Source organism: Crinia signifera, chromosome 1, assembly GCF_055691185.1.
Source record: "Crinia signifera chromosome 1, ASM5569118v1, whole genome shotgun sequence".
In the NCBI taxonomy this organism is placed as follows: domain Eukaryota; kingdom Metazoa; phylum Chordata; class Amphibia; order Anura; family Myobatrachidae; genus Crinia; species Crinia signifera.
In genome coordinates this window covers 422,584,531-422,602,858 of record NC_139217.1, presented here as the reverse complement: position 1 = coordinate 422,602,858, position 18,328 = coordinate 422,584,531, and the positions used below count along the sequence as shown (strand labels likewise).

Below are 18,328 nucleotides of genomic sequence, written 5' to 3'. Positions count from 1 at the left end.
AGGTGGAAAATGCAGTGTAACGTTGATAAATGTAAAGTAATTCATTATGGGAACAAAAATGAAGAAGCTACTCATAGGCTAAATGAAGTTATTATAGTGAATTCTGCTGTAGAGAAGGACTTGGGGGTCATCATAGATAATAAATTGGGTAATAGTGCACACAGCTGAAGTGCAGCAGCAAAAGCAGACCGGACACTGGCATGGATTAAAATAGGAATGGATTTAAGGGGTACCAATGTGATTGATAGTGCCTCTTACACAAGGCATTGGTGAGACCACACTTGAACAGGTACAGAGAAGTGAGACTAAGCTAGTAAATGGTCTCGAATCACTAGAATACAAAGATATGTCAACCAGGCTGAATATGTTTTTTACTGGAGAAACGGAGGTTGAGAGGTGATATGATTAGTGTGTTCAAATACAGGATTGGGAATCATATGGAACTGGGAGATGATTGGTCACTAACAGGCCTATACGTATTACACGCGAGCATGTACTGAGGCTCGAGGAAAAGAAATTCTGTACTGAATTAAAAAGAGGATTCTTCACTATTAGAGCAGTAAAATTCGGGAACTCATTGCCGGTAAGGGTGGTTACAGCAACTACTGTTAATGAATTTAAATCAAAACTGGATCCATTTTTGGGCACTAAGGGAATCCTATAGATAGGACTTACTCAAGTCAGTAGTTACAAGTTAGATAGGTTGAACTCTTTTTTCAGCCTTAATTACTATGTTCATTAGTCATAGAGCACAAAATGCAGGAGTCATACTATTGTTGTGTCTGCAGCAAATGAGACATCTGCTTATTGGGGTAACCTCCATATAAAACTAGTGAGAAATTGGTCTGTTGATGGCTCTCCAGCAGATTGGCTCCAACATTTACTATACAGTATATACAGATGGGATCCGAAAAACTGGTCTACAGACAAAAGGTCGACAACCATTAGGTAAACAAGTCAAAAGGCCGCCATGTCAAAAGGCTGACACAAGCATTAGGTCGACACAAGCATTAGGTCGACACAAGCATTAGGTCGACACAAGCATTAGGTCGACACAAGCATTAGGTCGACACAAGCATTAGGTCGACACAAGCATTAGGTCGACACAAGCATTAGGTCGACACAAGCATTAGGTCGACACAAGCATTAGGTCGACACAAGCATTAGGTCGACACAAGCATTAGGTCGACACAAGCATTAGGTCGACACAAGCATTAGGTCGACACAAGCATTAGGTCGACACAAGCATTAGGTCGACACAAGCATTAGGTCGACACAAGCATTAAGTCGACACAAGCATTAGGTCGACACAAGCATTAGGTCGACACAAGCATTAGGTCGACACAAGCATTAGGTCGACACAAGCATTAGGTCGACAGTCAAAAGGGTCGACATGGGTTTTTCACTGTTTTTTGAACCGACATCTGCCGACTAGGGCGTGGTGGGAGAATAAAATAGTGTGGCCGAGGATGCGGTGCACTTCAAACTGTGTCCATGTCGACTGTGTCAACATTCGGGCCAAAAAAAAAAAAAACAGTGAAAAACCCCATGTCGACCTAATGCTTGTGTCTACCCGTTGTCCCAGTTCCGTACAGATTCCATAATAGGTCTTACTTTTCTTTTTTGATTCCTTCTTCTTTGGCATTTGGGGCAAGTCTCCACCCTGAGACTCTGTGTTTTCTTCCTCAGGCTCATTAATGTCCCCTTTCTTCTTTCTAGGCCTCTTTTTTTTCCCTGGAACTGGGTCAGGTGCAGGCGAGCACTCGGTAACACTGCGAGATCCCTCGTTCTCCTTCCCTGCTGACCTGGCATCAGCTCTTTCCCCTTCTGACAGGTTGGCAGTTTCCCCATCACCGAGACTGTGTTCTGCTGCAAATATGGGGATGCAAAGAATTGTATCAATATTTCCCCCATAGCCACAATCATGTAGTACAGATGCTTACACAATATGCCTACACTTTATACTGAATATGGAGTATTTTGTAATTCTTATTTATAAAATACAAAGAATAAAGGACAGTGCACATGGGTACCCCTGGAATTCTACATGGGTATCCGGTCAATAGGTCGACCAATATTGGTTGACTGGCAATATGTTGACACACAAAAAAGGGTAGTCGTGCACTATGTCAACATTGACAAACGGTCGACTTGAGTTTTTTTAGGACTTTTATTTTTAAACAGACTTGTTAATCTTCTCCATTCAGGTCAGTATAGAATGAGAATATAATAGTATGCTGAGTGTAGCAAGGCACCGAGACCACTAATTGGGGGTTCATGTCGACACATGCCAACAGACAAAACTGTTCTCTTGTGTCTACCATTTCCAGGTCAAGCCTTTGCTTGCGTCGACCTTTTGTCCACATCGACAATTTGCCTGCTGAGGGGTGTGGAGCAAATATTTTGTGTTTGTCAGCAGGCCTCACTTCCCATGAATATCAGCCCTGTGCTGACTGAGGGCTGGGCGACAGTATGGTAACCCTCAGCTATAGGGTCACCAGCCCTGGGTGGCAGAGACTTATGATTTAGAGCAGATTTGCAACAAGGTAGTATCTCAGAAACTGATGGGCCTAGACACATCGATTCCTAAAACAACCAGCGAAGCACATCAGTTTTAAAACAATGGCAAACCCGCCACTTATCTCTCTTCAGATACCAGTCACAGTAATAGAGGAGAGATGGAATTTAACACAGCCACAATATAAAGAATAAAGCTGGTGGTGGATGGTGGTGGTGTGACGATGCAAGTCCTGGTACAGATCGAATATAACAATTTAGCGTCGTCTGTGTTCCTAAGCGACCATCAGACTCTGCCTTGTCTGCACACTGAGAATTCCACAGTGTTTCACATGATAAACAGAAACCACTAACGAGTCCTAATAAGGATGCAACAGGCTGACTATAAATCGCTATATATGGTCATGATCTAAAACACAGTAGGTAAATAACAGCCAACATAATAAATAAATAAAAATAATTCCTATTGCGCCAGGAAAAAAAAAAAATTCCCAGAAGCCCAACTGCAGTAAGGTATCTGCCTAATGTCCCTGAAAGAACTTCTTCACGCACAGATGAATTCCCTTACCTTTCTGTTTCTTGCGTGATTTATTAGCCTTTTTCTCACGTGGCTGTTTAGGTCTCGGAGTTTTGGGCTTTTTCTTTCCTGCTTCAAGAGCTTTTTCAAGTAGCTGAGCAAAAAATTCAAAGTCAAAGGACTTCCTCTCCCCTGTAACAACAACAAAATGTAAATTGTTACTTTGTGGTGAGGCCTTTTGTGGAAGTCAAAAAAGGAAAAATAGAAGTAGTGCTAGTCCAGTTCCAATGTGCACTGCATAAACTATCTCAATCCCTTTATTCTACTGCAGACTGCTGCTCCAAATATTAGGGTGCTGTTCCCTTAGTAGACCAAACACAGATAAAGAACTATTTATCATTTGCAGCGCTGTCTGCATAGAACAATTGGTAAAGTATTCAATGATAATTAAAAATAATTATATCTTAATTATAACAATTCTATTAGATTATCTTAATAAGGCAATGCTTGAACAATAAAATCTACTGAACTCATTAACATCAGCCATACTGCAGCAGCAGGACCGCTGTCCCCCCTGTCGTTGCTCATCTCGGAGCCGGCATCGGTAAGTGTGTATGGGGCTTAATGGAGGACTAATTCAGACTAGGTTGCCAATTTGTTCTCAAAATGGGCAAAACCATGTTCCACTGCATGGGAAGCAAAATGTAACATGTGCAGAGAGAGTTATATTTGGGTGGGGTGTGTTCAAACTGAAATCTAATTTGCAGTGTAAAATTAAAGCAGCCAATATTTACGCTGCACAGAGACAAAATCACCCTCTACACATTACATCTGTCCCACCTGCAGTGCACATGGTTTTGCCCATTTGAGAACAAATTTGTCCTGCACTCAGGTCTGAATTAGGCCCCAAGTACAGAAGCCCATGATGTACTCACAGAATATTGCAGATGCAGTCGGGTGTGCAGATCTAAAACCTAAAGGTTCAGTGTGAGATAAACTGAATGGAGGCCAATATCATTATACAGATGGAAGACTTTTGTATCAAGCCACAATCCTACACTAAAAAAAAAAAAAATAAGTTGTAAGCTCTAGCTTAGCTGTTCTTCCCAGGAAGGGACTGGCTGTTCTCACACAGACGTGTAATGTTACCTAAGTAGAGATTTTCCAAAGCTCCTCACCTGTAGTCCCTAGTTAGACTCTCCACCAGCCTTCACATTTTTAAATGTCCTTAACGCTTTGTGTGCCAACATTTCTGTGAGATGTGCAAAATATCCGCTAAAAATACCAGCGTAGCTCACATGTTATATAAATTCAAATAAAAAAATGTTGTGTAATAAAGTATTATATCTCCTGTATAAGTTAAACATTACAGGTCATTATGATGAATAAAAATGATTGCTTGCCAATTTTCACACCTATTTTGACAAATTCACTGGCACTCAAAGGATTAAGAACGCAGCTATTCGTCAAGCTTTATCAGTCTCCCACCTAACTCCAAAAGTGCAGCATCACCCATGTGCTCTCCCCAGCCCCTTCCCCTGCAGCAGTAGACCGAATCTCCCATGTAATCCCCCCAGCCCCCCCCCCCCCCCAAAAAAAAACATAAATGATACTGCGTCCAATTATGATTTCTGTGAGCACTGCCCTTATATTTCCTGGCTGCTGTTTTTTGACACTGCAGCGCACTGTGGAAAGGAGTCCAGCACTTCTGGTATCCTTTCAGCACTACCCGGATGTCCCAACCTGGGTTGGGACCATTTACACCGCCCACAACCTAGGTCCAACCAGTGTTCAACCCTGGTCAGGACCTGGGTAGGAGACCAGTGTTACTGGACCTGGGTTGGCCCCTTTTACACCAAAGATGACCTGGGTCCAACCTGGGTTTTTTCTAGGTGTATTACAGAACTCTAATGTCATGCTGGAGTGTGTGTGTATTGCAGCATCAGAAGTTGTCCATGTTTATCTAACTTTGGTGTATGTCATTGTCACCAATGTGTCTAACTGCTGCATAAGATATACAGTATAAACTCAACCTTTTCCAAAGCAACAAGCAAGCGATTTAATGATGCATATGTATTATCCATCGTTCAGTGCATATGCTGCACTTATGCAGGAGAAGCAGGACCCATTATTTTTACAACTTATTCTTCTCTAGATATTTCTACTACTACATTTTTATGAAAACAGTGAAAGTGTCTGTAGCGTAAATCAAGGCCAATAGCATTTCTCACACATTATTTTTAACATAAGCATTTGGTTTAGGATGGAACCAGTCACAAGAAATGTAGGTATTTTTTTTTAATTTGAGAAAACTGAACATGTAATCAGGGAAGGCTCCATAGGAGGGGCAGCAGCACAACTAAAAATATAAATAAGGGAGCACACCCACTACCACCAACTGTCATTCCTTTGAATCACAGGCAGTTGGAATTTCTCCCCTATTCGAATTTTAAACTGTGCTGCAGCCACCACTACATGTAATGTACAGGTGACAGCCATAAGGCAGCCGCAGAATTATTCTAGCATTTTTAAACCACTTGGCTAAAGTGGTTTGTCATTTCTAAATAAAATAGCTCTAAAATACAAAACAAAAAGATGTTAGGTAAATAATGGTGGAAACACTTACTGAAAGCCTTGTCTATCCTCCAACCGTTTGCTCGCTCTTCCCGCTTAAACTTGTTCTAATCAAAGCAACGACAAAAAACACAAAGCACCTGCTGAAATCAAAAATGGCAAATGCACAGAATAAATCAAATGCCTGCTCTAGCAGAAAAAAAAAAAAAAAGGGATAATTTCCCAAAAAGGATACAGCCATGACAGCAAACATCATTACCTGAATTATATAACTACTGTGGGAGGTATCCAATCACATGCAATGTGTTTTTCAGCCAATAGGGCCCTATGTATAGTGATTTATGACCAATTTGAGGCCATTTTTTTTATTTATTTATTCAAAAAGAAAGAGCTGGGCAGATAAATACAATAATATCGAAATACAGTTATCATAAAGCTCATCATTTTTAAGAACATTATATGTAATAAGTAGAGACCGGATTATATGCATTTGCATATTTGCCCGATTTTCAGCAGAAATTGCATATCTGACCTAAATGTCCTGATGGTGCATATTTGGCATAGCGCGGTCGGCGCGGAGCATTCACCCTCACTTCCTGACTTTTTTTTCCTTTATGTGAGGAAACGCCGCTGATAGCCTGACAGAATCGCCCATCAGAGGAATGGATTGAGCGGCCTGTCAGCGCGGCGGGGGGTGAGATGTGGGTGGAAGAGCTGATATGCCGCAGTGTGTACTGTAGGCTCTTCCAGCTACATCCCACACCCGCCGCGCTGACAGGCTGCCCGCCGCGCTGACAGGCTGTCCACCTCTGCTGACACGCGGGGAATCACTGCGCGCCACACGGGTGCTGGAGGCCACGAACAGTGGTGCTTCTGGACAGAACACTGACATTAACCAACGGATGGCAACGGTGAGTGTAACTTACAGCACAGTTTCTGCTGGGGCATTACAGTATGTGCGGTTTTGCTGGGGGCATTATGTGCACTTCTGCTGGGGGCATTATGTGTGTTATACTGCTGGGGGCATTATCTGTGTTATACTGCTGGGGGCATTATCTGTGTTATACTGCTGGGGGCATTATGTGTGTTATACTGCTGGGGGCATTATGTGTGTTATACTGCTGGGGGCATTATGTGTGTTATACTGCTGGGGGCATTATGTGTGTTATAGTGCTGGGGGCATTATGTGTGTTATAGTGCTGGGGGCATTATGTGTGTTATACTGCTGGGGGCATTATGTGTGTTATACTGCTGGGGGCATTATGTGTGTTATACTGCTGGGGGCATTATGTGTGTTATACTGCTGGGGGCATTATGTGTGTTATACTGCTGGGGGCATTATGTGTGTTATACTGCTGGGGGCATTATGTGTGTTATACTGCTGGGGGCATTATGTGTGTTATACTGCTGGGGGCATTATGTGTGTTATACTGCTGGGGGCATTATGTGTGTTATACTGCTGGGGGCATTATGTGTGTTATACTGCTGGGGGCATTATGTGTGTTATACTGCTGGGGGCATTATGTGTGTTATACTGCTGGGGGCATTATGTGTGTTATACTGCTGGGGGCATTATGTGTGTTATACTGCTGGGGGCATTATGTGTGTTATACTGCTGGGGGCATTATGTGTGTTATACTGCTGGGGGCATTATGTGTGTTATACTGCTGGGGGCATTATGTGTGTTATACTGCTGGGGGCATTATGTGTGTTATACTGCTGGGGGCATTATGTGTGTTATACTGCTGGGGGCATTATGTGTGTTATACTGCTGGGGGCATTATGTGTGTTATACTGCTGGGGGCATTATGTGTGTTATACTGCTGGGGGCATTATGTGTGTTATACTGCTGGGGGCATTATGTGTGTTATACTGCTGGGGGCATTATGTGTGTTATACTGCTGGGGGCATTATGTGTGTTATACTGCTGGGGGCATTATGTGTGTTATACTGCTGGGGGCATTATGTGTGTTATACTGCTGGGGGCATTATGTGTGTTATACTGCTGGGGGCATTATGTGTGTTATACTGCTGGGGGCATTATGTGTGTTATACTGCTGGGGGCATTATGTGTGTTATACTGCTGGGGGCATTATGTGTGTTATACTGCTGGGGGCATTATGTGTGTTATACTGCTGGGGGCATTATGTGTGTTATACTGCTGGGGGCATTATGTGTGTTATACTGCTGGGGGCATTATGTGTGTTATACTGCTGGGGGCATTATGTGTGTTATACTGCTGGGGGCATTATGTGGGGTATACTGCTGGGGGCATTATGTGGGGTATACTGCTGGGGGCATTATGTGGGGTATACTGCTGGGGGCATTATGTGTGTTATACTGCTGGGGGCATTATGTGTGTTATACTGCTGGGGGCATTATGTGTGTTATACTGCTGGGGGCATTATGTGTGTTATACTGCTGGGGGCATTATGTGTGTTATACTGCTGGGGGCATTATGTGTGTTATACTGCTGGGGGCATTATGTGTGTTATACTGCTGGGGGCATTATGTGTGTTATACTGCTGGGGGCATTATGTGTGTTATACTGCTGGGGGCATTATGTGTGTTATACTGCTGGGGGCATTATGTGTGTTATACTGCTGGGGGCATTATGTGTGTTATACTGCTGGGGGCATTATGTGTGTTATACTGCTGGGGGCATTGTGTGTGTTATACTGCTGGGGGCATTGTGTGTGTTATACTGCTGGGGGCATTGTGTGTGTTATACTGCTGGGGGCATTGTGTGTGTTATACTGCTGGGGGCATTGTGTGTGTTATACTGCTGGGGGCATTGTGTGTGTTATACTGCTGGGGGCATTGTGTGTGTTATACTGCTGGGGGCATTATGTGTGTTATACTGCTGGGGGCATTATGTGTGTTATACTGCTGGGGGCATTATGTGTGTTATACTGCTGGGGGCATTATGTGTGTTATACTGCTGGGGGCATTATGTGTGTTATACTGCTGGGGGCATTATGTGTGTTATACTGCTGGGGGCATTATGTGTGTTATACTGCTGGGGGCATTATGTGTGTTATACTGCTGGGGGCATTATGTGTGTTATACTGCTGGGGGCATTATGTGTGTTATACTGCTGGGGGCATTATGTGTGTTATACTGCTGGGGGCATTATGTGTGTTATACTGCTGGGGGCATTATGTGTGTTATACTGCTGGGGGCATTATGTGTGTTATACTGCTGGGGGCATTATGTGTGTTATACTGCTGGGGGCATTATGTGTGTTATACTGCTGGGGGCATTATGTGGGGTATACTGCTGGGGGCATTATGTGGGGTATACTGCTGGGGGCATTATCTGTGTTATACTGCTGGGGGCATTATCTGTGTTATACTGCTGGGGGCATTATGTGTGTTATACTGCTGGGGGCATTATGTGTGTTATACTGCTGGGGGCATTATGTGTGTTATACTGCTGGGGGCATTATGTGTGTTATACTGCTGGGGGCATTATGTGTGTTATACTGCTGGGGGCATTATGTGTGTTATACTGCTGGGGGCATTATGTGTGTTATACTGCTGGGGGCATTATGTGTGTTATACTGCTGGGGGCATTATGTGTGTTATACTGCTGGGGGCATTATGAGTGTTATACTGCTGGGGGCATTATGTGTGTTATACTGCTGGGGGCATTATGTGTGTTATACTGCTGGGGGCATTATGTGGGGTATACTGCTGGGGGCATTATGTGGGGTATACTGCTGGGGGCATTATGTGGGGTATACTGCTGGGGGCATTATGTGGGGTATACTGCTGGGGGCATTATGTGGGGTATACTGCTGGGGGCATTATGTGGGGTATACTGCTGGGGGCATTATGTGGGGTATACTGCTGGGGGCATTATGTGGGGTATACTGCTGGGGGCATTATGTGGGGTATACTGCTGGGGGCATTATGTGGGGTATACTGCTGGGGGCATTATGTGGGGTATACTGCTGGGGGCATTATGTGGGGTATACTGCTGGGGGCATTATGTGGGGTATACTGCTGGGGGTCATTTACTACTTACTAATTGTATGCCGATTTAAATAAAAAACTATAAAATTTCACTTTATTTTGTATTTTTTATTTAGCATATTTTGACGCTTTTCATGCATATTTTAAGTATTTTTCATGCATATTTGCATGCATATTTCGAGCTTTTTATGTTGCATATAATCCTGTCTCTAGTAATAAGAATAAAAGTAAAAAATGTAAGACTAAATCTGAGAAAAATAAATAAGACAGGAAGTGTGGGGGGGGGGGGGGGGGGGGGGAGGGTCACAGATATAAAATGAGTAAATATAAGATATAAAATGAGACATACTATAAAGGAGGCCTGGGGGGGAGGGTGGGGGGGGGGGAGGACCCGAGTATAAACCTCCCAAGAAATGGGGAGAGCTATAAAGCAGATGTAAGCTTTAAGTAAAGTGGGGAGATTGGGTTGAGATCCAGGGGTCCAAGACCAGCTTGAATTTATGTGGGCAATCATGGAGGTGATATGTGATTTTCTCCATACCAGCAATATACCAAACATAGTTAAGGCTTGTATAGAGGGAGGGGAAAGCGATTTCCAATTTCTGGCTATCAGAGATTTCGCTACTGCCAGTATATGTGAGAATAATTTGTTCAGTAAGGGGCCTAAGTCTTGGAAGGGGCGAGCTAATATAAAGACCTTAGAGGGACTTAAGTAAATTGAGCATTTGGGCCCAAAAAGTGATTATAACAGAGAAAGTCCACCAGATATGTAATAAAGTGCCTCTCTGACCACACCAGCACACTGGGGAAGTAGATGGGTAAATCCGGTATAATCTATCTGGCGTAAAATACCATCTATAGTATATCTTATAGGAGGTTTCTTTTATACGGGTAGATATTGAACTCTTAGCTATCCCTTCTCTCCCCTCCTCCCACACTGTAGCATCTGGGGGGGAGCGAGAGGCCACTTTTAAAATCAGCTGAAAAAGAACACGTGATCGCACGAGAACACATGGGGTAGGAACGAATTATCGTGGCACCAAGGGGCAATTTTCACAGATTAAATCAAAACATCTCCATGTTCCCCTTATTGTTCCTGAAACAATCTATAAATATGTAAGATTTACCTTGATCTCTATCCTCTCCCTATGAGGGAAAAGTTGGCCGATCATTGAGAAGTCTGTTCCTACCATGCTGATTGCCAAAAAGAACATTTCTGTTTCTAAAACAAGAAAACAGTTCCTTATAAAACGGATTAACAGAAAGGTATAGCAATTGAAATAAACGGTACATACTGTATAGATTTGAGAGTTTTTTTTCATAAAAAGACATACAAGCATGTGAACTAGTATTGGATTTATTCATAACTGGAACACAAGATTAAAAATATTATTTTATTCCTCTATGGTGTGTATTCAGTTGGTCATTAGGTTCGTTGTGTGTAAAACTGCATATTTTCCGCCTGAAAAAAAAAGTCTAGATGATGAATTGGACTATTCACGATAATTTTTTCAGTCTAAAGCATTCCGCCTGTCAACTCCTTTCGTTTGCCTTGCCTCTCTAAAGGAGTCATTTAAATTTTTTGTTTCAAATTGTCTAAACTTAGTAAAGTTAATCTGATTTAGCCTATTCAGTGTCAGATTGTCTAAATGGATTCTACAGTTTTCAGTCATGCTTTAGACAAAGTGAACTAGACAATTTCTTCTGTCAGGACTAGTCTACATGACATAAAATATTTTTTATTCAATGAATCAATATTATTAATTGTCATTCTGTTTGAAAATATATTATTTTTATTATTGCCCATATGAATATAACGAGTGTTATGGTAGACCTATCTTACAAAAGCAGTACTCAAGGGAGGACCAGACGACCAAAGGAAGCATCCTGGGAGGCATGCCGCCCATGATGGACCTACCAATGTGGTAGAATTTGCATTTATTAACAATGGTAGAGGGATATTAGCTTGCTGAATGACCATACGAATCCAGCGAGCAACAGTTTGTTTGCCTAACTTGGCATTTATCAGAATGAAATCCCCGCCTTCTTGTTTGAATTTCCGAATTACTCTGGGTATCAGACACCGGAGGAAAAACATACAGAAGATGAAAGTTCCATGGAACTGACAGAGCATCCGCGAAGCTGGCTTGAGGATCCCTGGGCCGCGACCCATACACTAACGTTTTGTTGTTGTGACGGGACACCATGAGATCCAAGTCTGGAAGGCCCCAACGGCTCACCAGGAGAGAGAAGACTTCTGGATGGAGTGACCACTCCCCCGGATGAACGGCTTGTCGGCTTAGAAAGTCCGCCTCCCAGTTTAGAATTCCTGGTATGAACACCGCTGACAGTACCAGTAGGTGTTGTTCCGCCCAAGTTAGGATTTTGGACACCTCTCGCATGGCTACTGCGCTGCGGGTGCCCCCATGATGGTTTATGTATGCCACTGTTGCGGCATTGTCTGGCCTGACTTGTACTGATTTGCCTTGAAGAAGATCCTGTGAGCGAACAAGAGCGTTTTACACTGCTCAAAGCTCCAGGACATTGACGGACAGGCGTGTTTCCCTCTTGGAACATATGCTTTGCAAGGACCGGAATTCTACTACCGCTCCCTAGCCTCGTAGGCTGGCGTCGATAGTGAGGAGAATCCAATCTGTGAACTAGAAAGGACGTCCCTGGTTCGGGTGAGGCAATTGTAGCCACCACTAGAGAGATATCCGAACCTCTGGAGTCAGTGCCATGAATGTGGTCCTTATGCGTTGATGTTGTCCGTCCCAATTCCGAAGGATCAGACGTTGGAGGGGGCGGGAGTGAAATTGCGCCCACTCTACCATGTCGAATGTTGACACCATTAGACCCAGAATTTGCATCGCCAAATGGATGGAAACTCTGGGGCTCTGTAAGAAGAGGCGTATCCTTGTAAAGATTGACACTTGTCCCCTGGTAGGAACAATCTCTGTGTCTGGGAGTCTAGACAAGCACCCAGGTGCCACATCTGACATGATAGAGTAAGGGAGGATTTCTCCCAATTGAGGAGCCAACCGTGCTGTTGGAGAACAGCAATCGTTGTTTGTAAATGTGCTAATAGCACTATTGGCGACTTTGCTACGAGGTGCAAATCGTCCAGGTAGGGAAATACTCTGATCCCCTGGAGATGCAGATATGCCGCCATTACTGCCATCACCTTGGCAAACACTCGAGGGGCAGTGGCCAAGCCTAAAGAAAGGGCCTGTACTTGAAAATGGTGGGACAGAATCGCAAACCGGTGTGAAGTATGGGTACATGTAGATATGCATCCCGTACATCCAGGGAGACCATGTAATCTCCCGGTTCTAATTCTAGAACTATTGTTCTCAGGGTTTCCATGCAGAATTTTGGCACCCTGACAAATTTATTGAGTGCCTTCAAATCTAGTATGGGCCTGTAAGTCCCATTTGGTTTTGGGATTAGAAACAGGGTGGAGTAAAAACCTATCCCTTGCTGGTGTTGAGGGACTTGTATAATGACCTGAGACTGCAACAGGGAGGCCAATATTTGCAATAATTGTTCGCTTTTTGCAGATTGTGAGGGAGGCCTGTCTGTACAAAAGAACTTTGGGGGGGGGGGGGGTTCTTTTGCACGAGATGGAGTATATCCCCTTGACACGACTTCTCTCGCCCAAACATCCGCCGATGTGGTGAGTCACTGTTGTGTGAATTTGTTGTGTGAATTGTAGAAGTCTGCCTCCCACTTTGAGGTCCCCCTGCAGGAGGCCTACCCCGTCATGCCGCAAGTTTATCTGGCTTAACTGGGGGTTGTCTAGTGGCCCAGGCTTGTTTGGCCTTAGACTTGGTTGGCTTGGCAGTGGTTGACGTGCGAGGAAAGGATTGACCTCTCGCTTTACCATGGGGATGAAAGGACCGAAAAAGGTGTAGTTTTCTGTCTCTGAGGGAGAGCTGAGGGAAGGCATGCAGTCTTAGCCGCTGCCAGAAGAGCACTAGCCATATTGCGTCAATAAGGGCTGGTACATCTGCCATATCTGCTTGTACTACAGGTGTCCCTAACTCTGGTAGAGTGGGATCCCCGTAACTCCCATCAGCTTGGTCATCATCTTCATCCCCATTATCATCATCCTCATCTCCCGTAGTGTCATCTAACAATGGGAGTAATCGGGCAGAAACACTAGGTAACAAGTTTCTGACAGATGTAGTTGGCAGTAACTTCTGCATAGCCACTGATGTCTGTGCAAGGGTTTGCACCGTGGTCGTCAGGGTATCTACCCATGGTGGAGGAGCCAGCCGGTGTAATTACAGGGGGCTGATGGCGATCCACTAAGGTGCCCAGAAGCTGCAGAAAGGCTTCCCAAGGAGGCTCCTGTACAGCCACCGGGGCAGAGGATTGGCATTTGGGGTTAAAGCAATTGACACAACACCTCCCCGATAACATCCTGCTCAGACAGGACTGCAGCACAAGCCTTAAAGGGTGTACACACTGAGAACTTTTAATAGGAGATTTTGACTACATATTCAAAATCTCCCTATTTTCTGCTAGTCAATATGGTCTAGCAGAGATTGCTTAGCATAGAGGGACTGCTTAGACAAAATAGCTTAGTCAAAATCTCCAGTGCATCTAGCCAAAATCTCTCCCAAAATTGCTTAGTTAAAATTGCTTAGTCAAAATTGTCCATTAGCCAAAATCTCTCCGTGTGTACACCCCTTCATATGATAAGAGCAAGGGAGACTGCGTACGCCCCGGTCAGCAGTCATGTTGAAAACAGACAAACAAGGAAGTAATATACACAATAGGTATAGCCTTGATAGGAAAACCTAGAGTGATAACACAGCAGTATGTGACTAAAGAGGATAAACCTCTAATTCTTCTGACACAGAAGATATGAAACAACAAGGGACAGTAATAAACATGTACAGAGAGAAAAATAGGCTAGCACAAGTCACATACACAGTATAATAGCTGGGGCAAATCTATGCCACTGCACCCCAATCAACCACTGAGCCCCAAAGAACCAGTGGGATATGGGTGCCTGTAAAAGCATTCACAGCTTGTGGACGGTTTTACAGGGGAGACTAAAGGGGTGTAAACACGGAGCGATCCTTCCAAGCGATTTTGACTACATAGTCAAAATTGCTTACAAGGTTAGTATAGATCGCTGTTAAGGTTAGACAAATTGCCCTATAAAATCGCTTAGTAAAAAAGTTGCCAGGCAAGAATATTTTGAGTAGATCGCTGGCTGTCTAGTCAAAATCGCTGCTATTCACTGCTGAGGGAGATATTCACTAGGCGATCTGCAATGAATACCAAGCAAGTATGTTAATTCTAGTATAGTCAAAATTACCCACAGACAAAATCGCTTGTGTATCTAGTCAAATCGCTTAGTCAAAATTGCTTAGTTAAAAGTCTCTCACTAGCAAAAAATCGCTCTGTTTGTACACCCCTTAACCCAAACACTCCTGTTTTTTAATATATAGTTTCATTGCAGAGAATTACAAAAAATCCTCTCCTCTGGGCTGCAGCAGAGGCAAATACCCGTATCTAGGGTGCATTTAGGTTCTTGCTTTGCATTTTATGTACCTATTTATTTATTAACAGTTATTTATATATAGCGCACACATATTCCGCAGCGCTTTACAGAGAATAGTTGAACATTCACAATACTCCCTGCCCCAGTGGAGCTTACAATCTATATTCCCTACAACATCTACACGCACACACACACACACACACACACACACACACACACACACACACAGACATTCAAGGGTTAATTTTGGTGTGAGCCAATTAGCCTACCAGTATATGTTTGGATTGTGGTAGGGAACCGGAGTACTCTGAGGAAACCCACGCAAGTACGGAGAGAATATACAAACTCTGCAGTTAGGGCCATGGTGGGAATCAAACCCATGACCTCAGCGCTGTGAGGCAGTAATGCTAACCATTACACCGCCCGTGCTGCATGCTATATTCCATGTACAGTACATCGGATAACCCTTTCAGACCACAGCAATAACCCGGGTTATTGCTAAGACAACCTAGAAAGCGGCTCACTGTGAAGGGGGTAGTGAGAAATAACCTGGTTTGAGTAATAATTGAGGGATTTAACAGGGTCAGACATTGGTTGGATCGGTGTTCAAAATAATGGGGCCAACCCTGTAAATACAGTTATGCAAGAGAGAGAGAAGGGAGATGCAGTTGCAACCTTTTAACTGTAACCAATTCTGAGTAGGATGCAAAAATGCAACTTTAATTTTTCCCATGAAGTTTTTTTTATTTTTTATTACAGCACAATTCAATTCACGATAGAAATTTCAGTCCACTTCCAGAACATCTATCAAGATGTAAGGGAAATGGAAGTTCCACCCTGTATGTTATGATAAACCCAATAACACACTGTCATAACATATATGGAAATCTACTGACCTGGATCGGACCACGGCTTTGAGTAATTGCTCTTTCGGAAACTCGAGTAGGTTGTTGTGGAGCCTCGCTCGAATATTGGATCATTCCCTTCAACTATTGGAGCTTTATTTCTAATGACTTCTACTGTTAAACTGACATAAAAAGAAAAAAACAAACACCATAAACATTCTAACAAATACTTTATTATCTTTATTCTTAACAGCCCACCATGTGCACATCGAATACATTCCATCTTCCTATTCATTATCACACATTAATTGGGGTGTGCAATCCCTGATTACGGCTGTCGATCTCACCCCACAGACGTGATCCAGGCTCGCTTGCTGTTTGCCCGACAGCAAATCGGCAAGCGGTATTCAATGTCCCACCTCCTGATAGACAAAAGGGGGCATGTCCCCAAAACATCCGTGTATTGTCGATCTGCATCCGGGATCGCAACAATTCACGGCCGTTCTCGGCAGAACGGTCCTGAAAGCTTCTAAAGTCGGGCTCTTTCTGTCGTGTTCCCTCTTCAATGTTGTTGATAAAGACAGCATTGTATAGGGCCCTGCCACTATTTCCCCCAACGGAAATAGCAGCGGAGGATTGCATACCCCCCTTACATGTACTAACAAGTATGCTACTTGTACCGCTACAGTATCATTAATTACAGAATCTATGTATAAACAAATATCTAGGCCTAAATCATGAAATACAGGTGTGCCTTCATTCACCCAGTGTTTCAGTGCCACATGGCATAAGACGCTTGGAGCAACGTAACCACCTCACCAGGGGCAGTGATTCCTGTGATTCTGCACTTTCCTGAATGATGCATCTAACTCGCTTTGTAGCTACATTCATAAATCACATATAGGTCCTGACTCATGATTGTAAGTAAAGAAAAAAAATGCAAGCAACTATGCAAAATCATGCTGCACTGCAGGTCGGGCAGATGTAACATGTGCAGAGAAATTTAGATTTGGGAGGGTTACATTTTGTCTGTGCAGGGTAAATACGGTCTGCTTTTGCTTGAAGTCCACAAATGTTAGCTTTATGTTTACAACGCAATTTAGATTTCAGTTTGAACACATCCCACCCAAATCTAAATCTCTCACATCACATCTGCCCCACCTGCAATGCAACATGGTTTTGCCTAGTTACTAGCATTTTGCGGTACTTGTTTCCTAGCACGGCCACACCGATCATGATCGTGGGCATCGTTAGTAAAAATCGGGGGCATCGCGGCCATCGCATGCACTAAAAAATCGGGTACGATGGTACCGACGCGATGCCCGCGATTTCCCATAGGAAACAATGTTAAATGCCACAATTTACCCGCGATGCCCCCGATTTCCCATAGGAAACAATGTTAAATGCCTCAATTTACCCAAATCATCATAGGGAACAATGGTAAATGGACCAGAAACCCCCCAAAACACCCCTGAACAGTGAAATGTCCCCCCAAAAGTAGTTTACGCCACCCCACGATCAACGTGAACCCGAAGCGTGGCGAGCGGCGGCGGTACGCATCCTCCGACCTTTTCATACCCACACTATCCACGTCAGCGTGGAGTTGAGAATAGAATAGTGTGGCGAGCGCAGCGAGCCACCGAGCCCGAAGCGTGGCGAGCACAGCGAGCCCGAAGCGTGGCGAGCACAGCGAGCCCCGCGCGGGGACGCGGATACCTGTGAAGCCCGCGAAGGGACGCGTTTACCTGTGAAGGTATCCGCGTGCGCTCGCCACGCTTCGGGCTCGATGGCTCGCTGCGCTCGCCACACTATTCTATTCTCAACTCCACGCCGACGTGGATAGTGGGGGTATGAAAAGGTTGGAGGACGCGTACCGCCGCCCCTCGCGGGCTCGCTGCGCTCGCCACGCTTCGGGTTCACGTTGATCGTGGGGTGGCGTAAACTACTTTTGGGGGGACATTTCACTGTTCAGGGGTGTTTTGGGGGGTTTCTGGCCCATTTACCATTGTTCCCTATGATGATTTGGGTAAATTGAGGCATTTAACATTGTTTCCTATGGGAAAACGGGGGCATCGCGTCTGGACCAATTAAGCCTTTTTTAGCCGCCTGCGACGCGACCGACGCGATTTTGACTTATTTCAATGCATTTCAATGGGAAATCGGGGGCATCGCGTCGGTCGCGTCGCAGACCGCTAAAAATTACACCCGATGCCCGCGATTGTGGCCGTGCTAGGAAACAAGTACCCATTTAGCTTTACTTACAGATATGAAACAGTGTCCTATTTACCTATTATTGCTTGATTTGATCGAGATAAAGCATAATAATAATGGGATCAGTCAATACGCTACACACTTGTATCACAACTATCTTTTCCCAGAT

At 44.2% G+C, this 18,328-nt stretch overlaps 1 protein-coding gene across 3 annotated transcripts in view; it reads right to left on the bottom strand.

The window, feature by feature from the left end:
- BDP1 (BDP1 general transcription factor IIIB subunit) overlaps window positions 1-18,328 on the bottom strand; it is a 99,449-nt gene that overhangs the window by 57,733 nt on the left and 23,388 nt on the right. For 2 of the 3 annotated variants that reach the window (XM_083151882.1, XM_083151884.1), the window contains exons 6-10: window positions 16,000-16,130; window positions 10,713-10,807; window positions 5,661-5,715; window positions 3,086-3,226; window positions 1,615-1,869 (exon numbers count right to left, since the gene is read on the bottom strand). In XM_083151882.1, the coding sequence (XP_083008008.1) occupies window positions 1,615-1,869; window positions 3,086-3,226; window positions 5,661-5,715; window positions 10,713-10,807; window positions 16,000-16,130 (677 nt within the window). The remainder of the gene's footprint in view (window positions 1-1,614; window positions 1,870-3,085; window positions 3,227-5,660; window positions 5,716-10,712; window positions 10,808-15,999; window positions 16,131-18,328) is intronic. The other variant, XM_083151883.1, reaches the window with a different exon arrangement.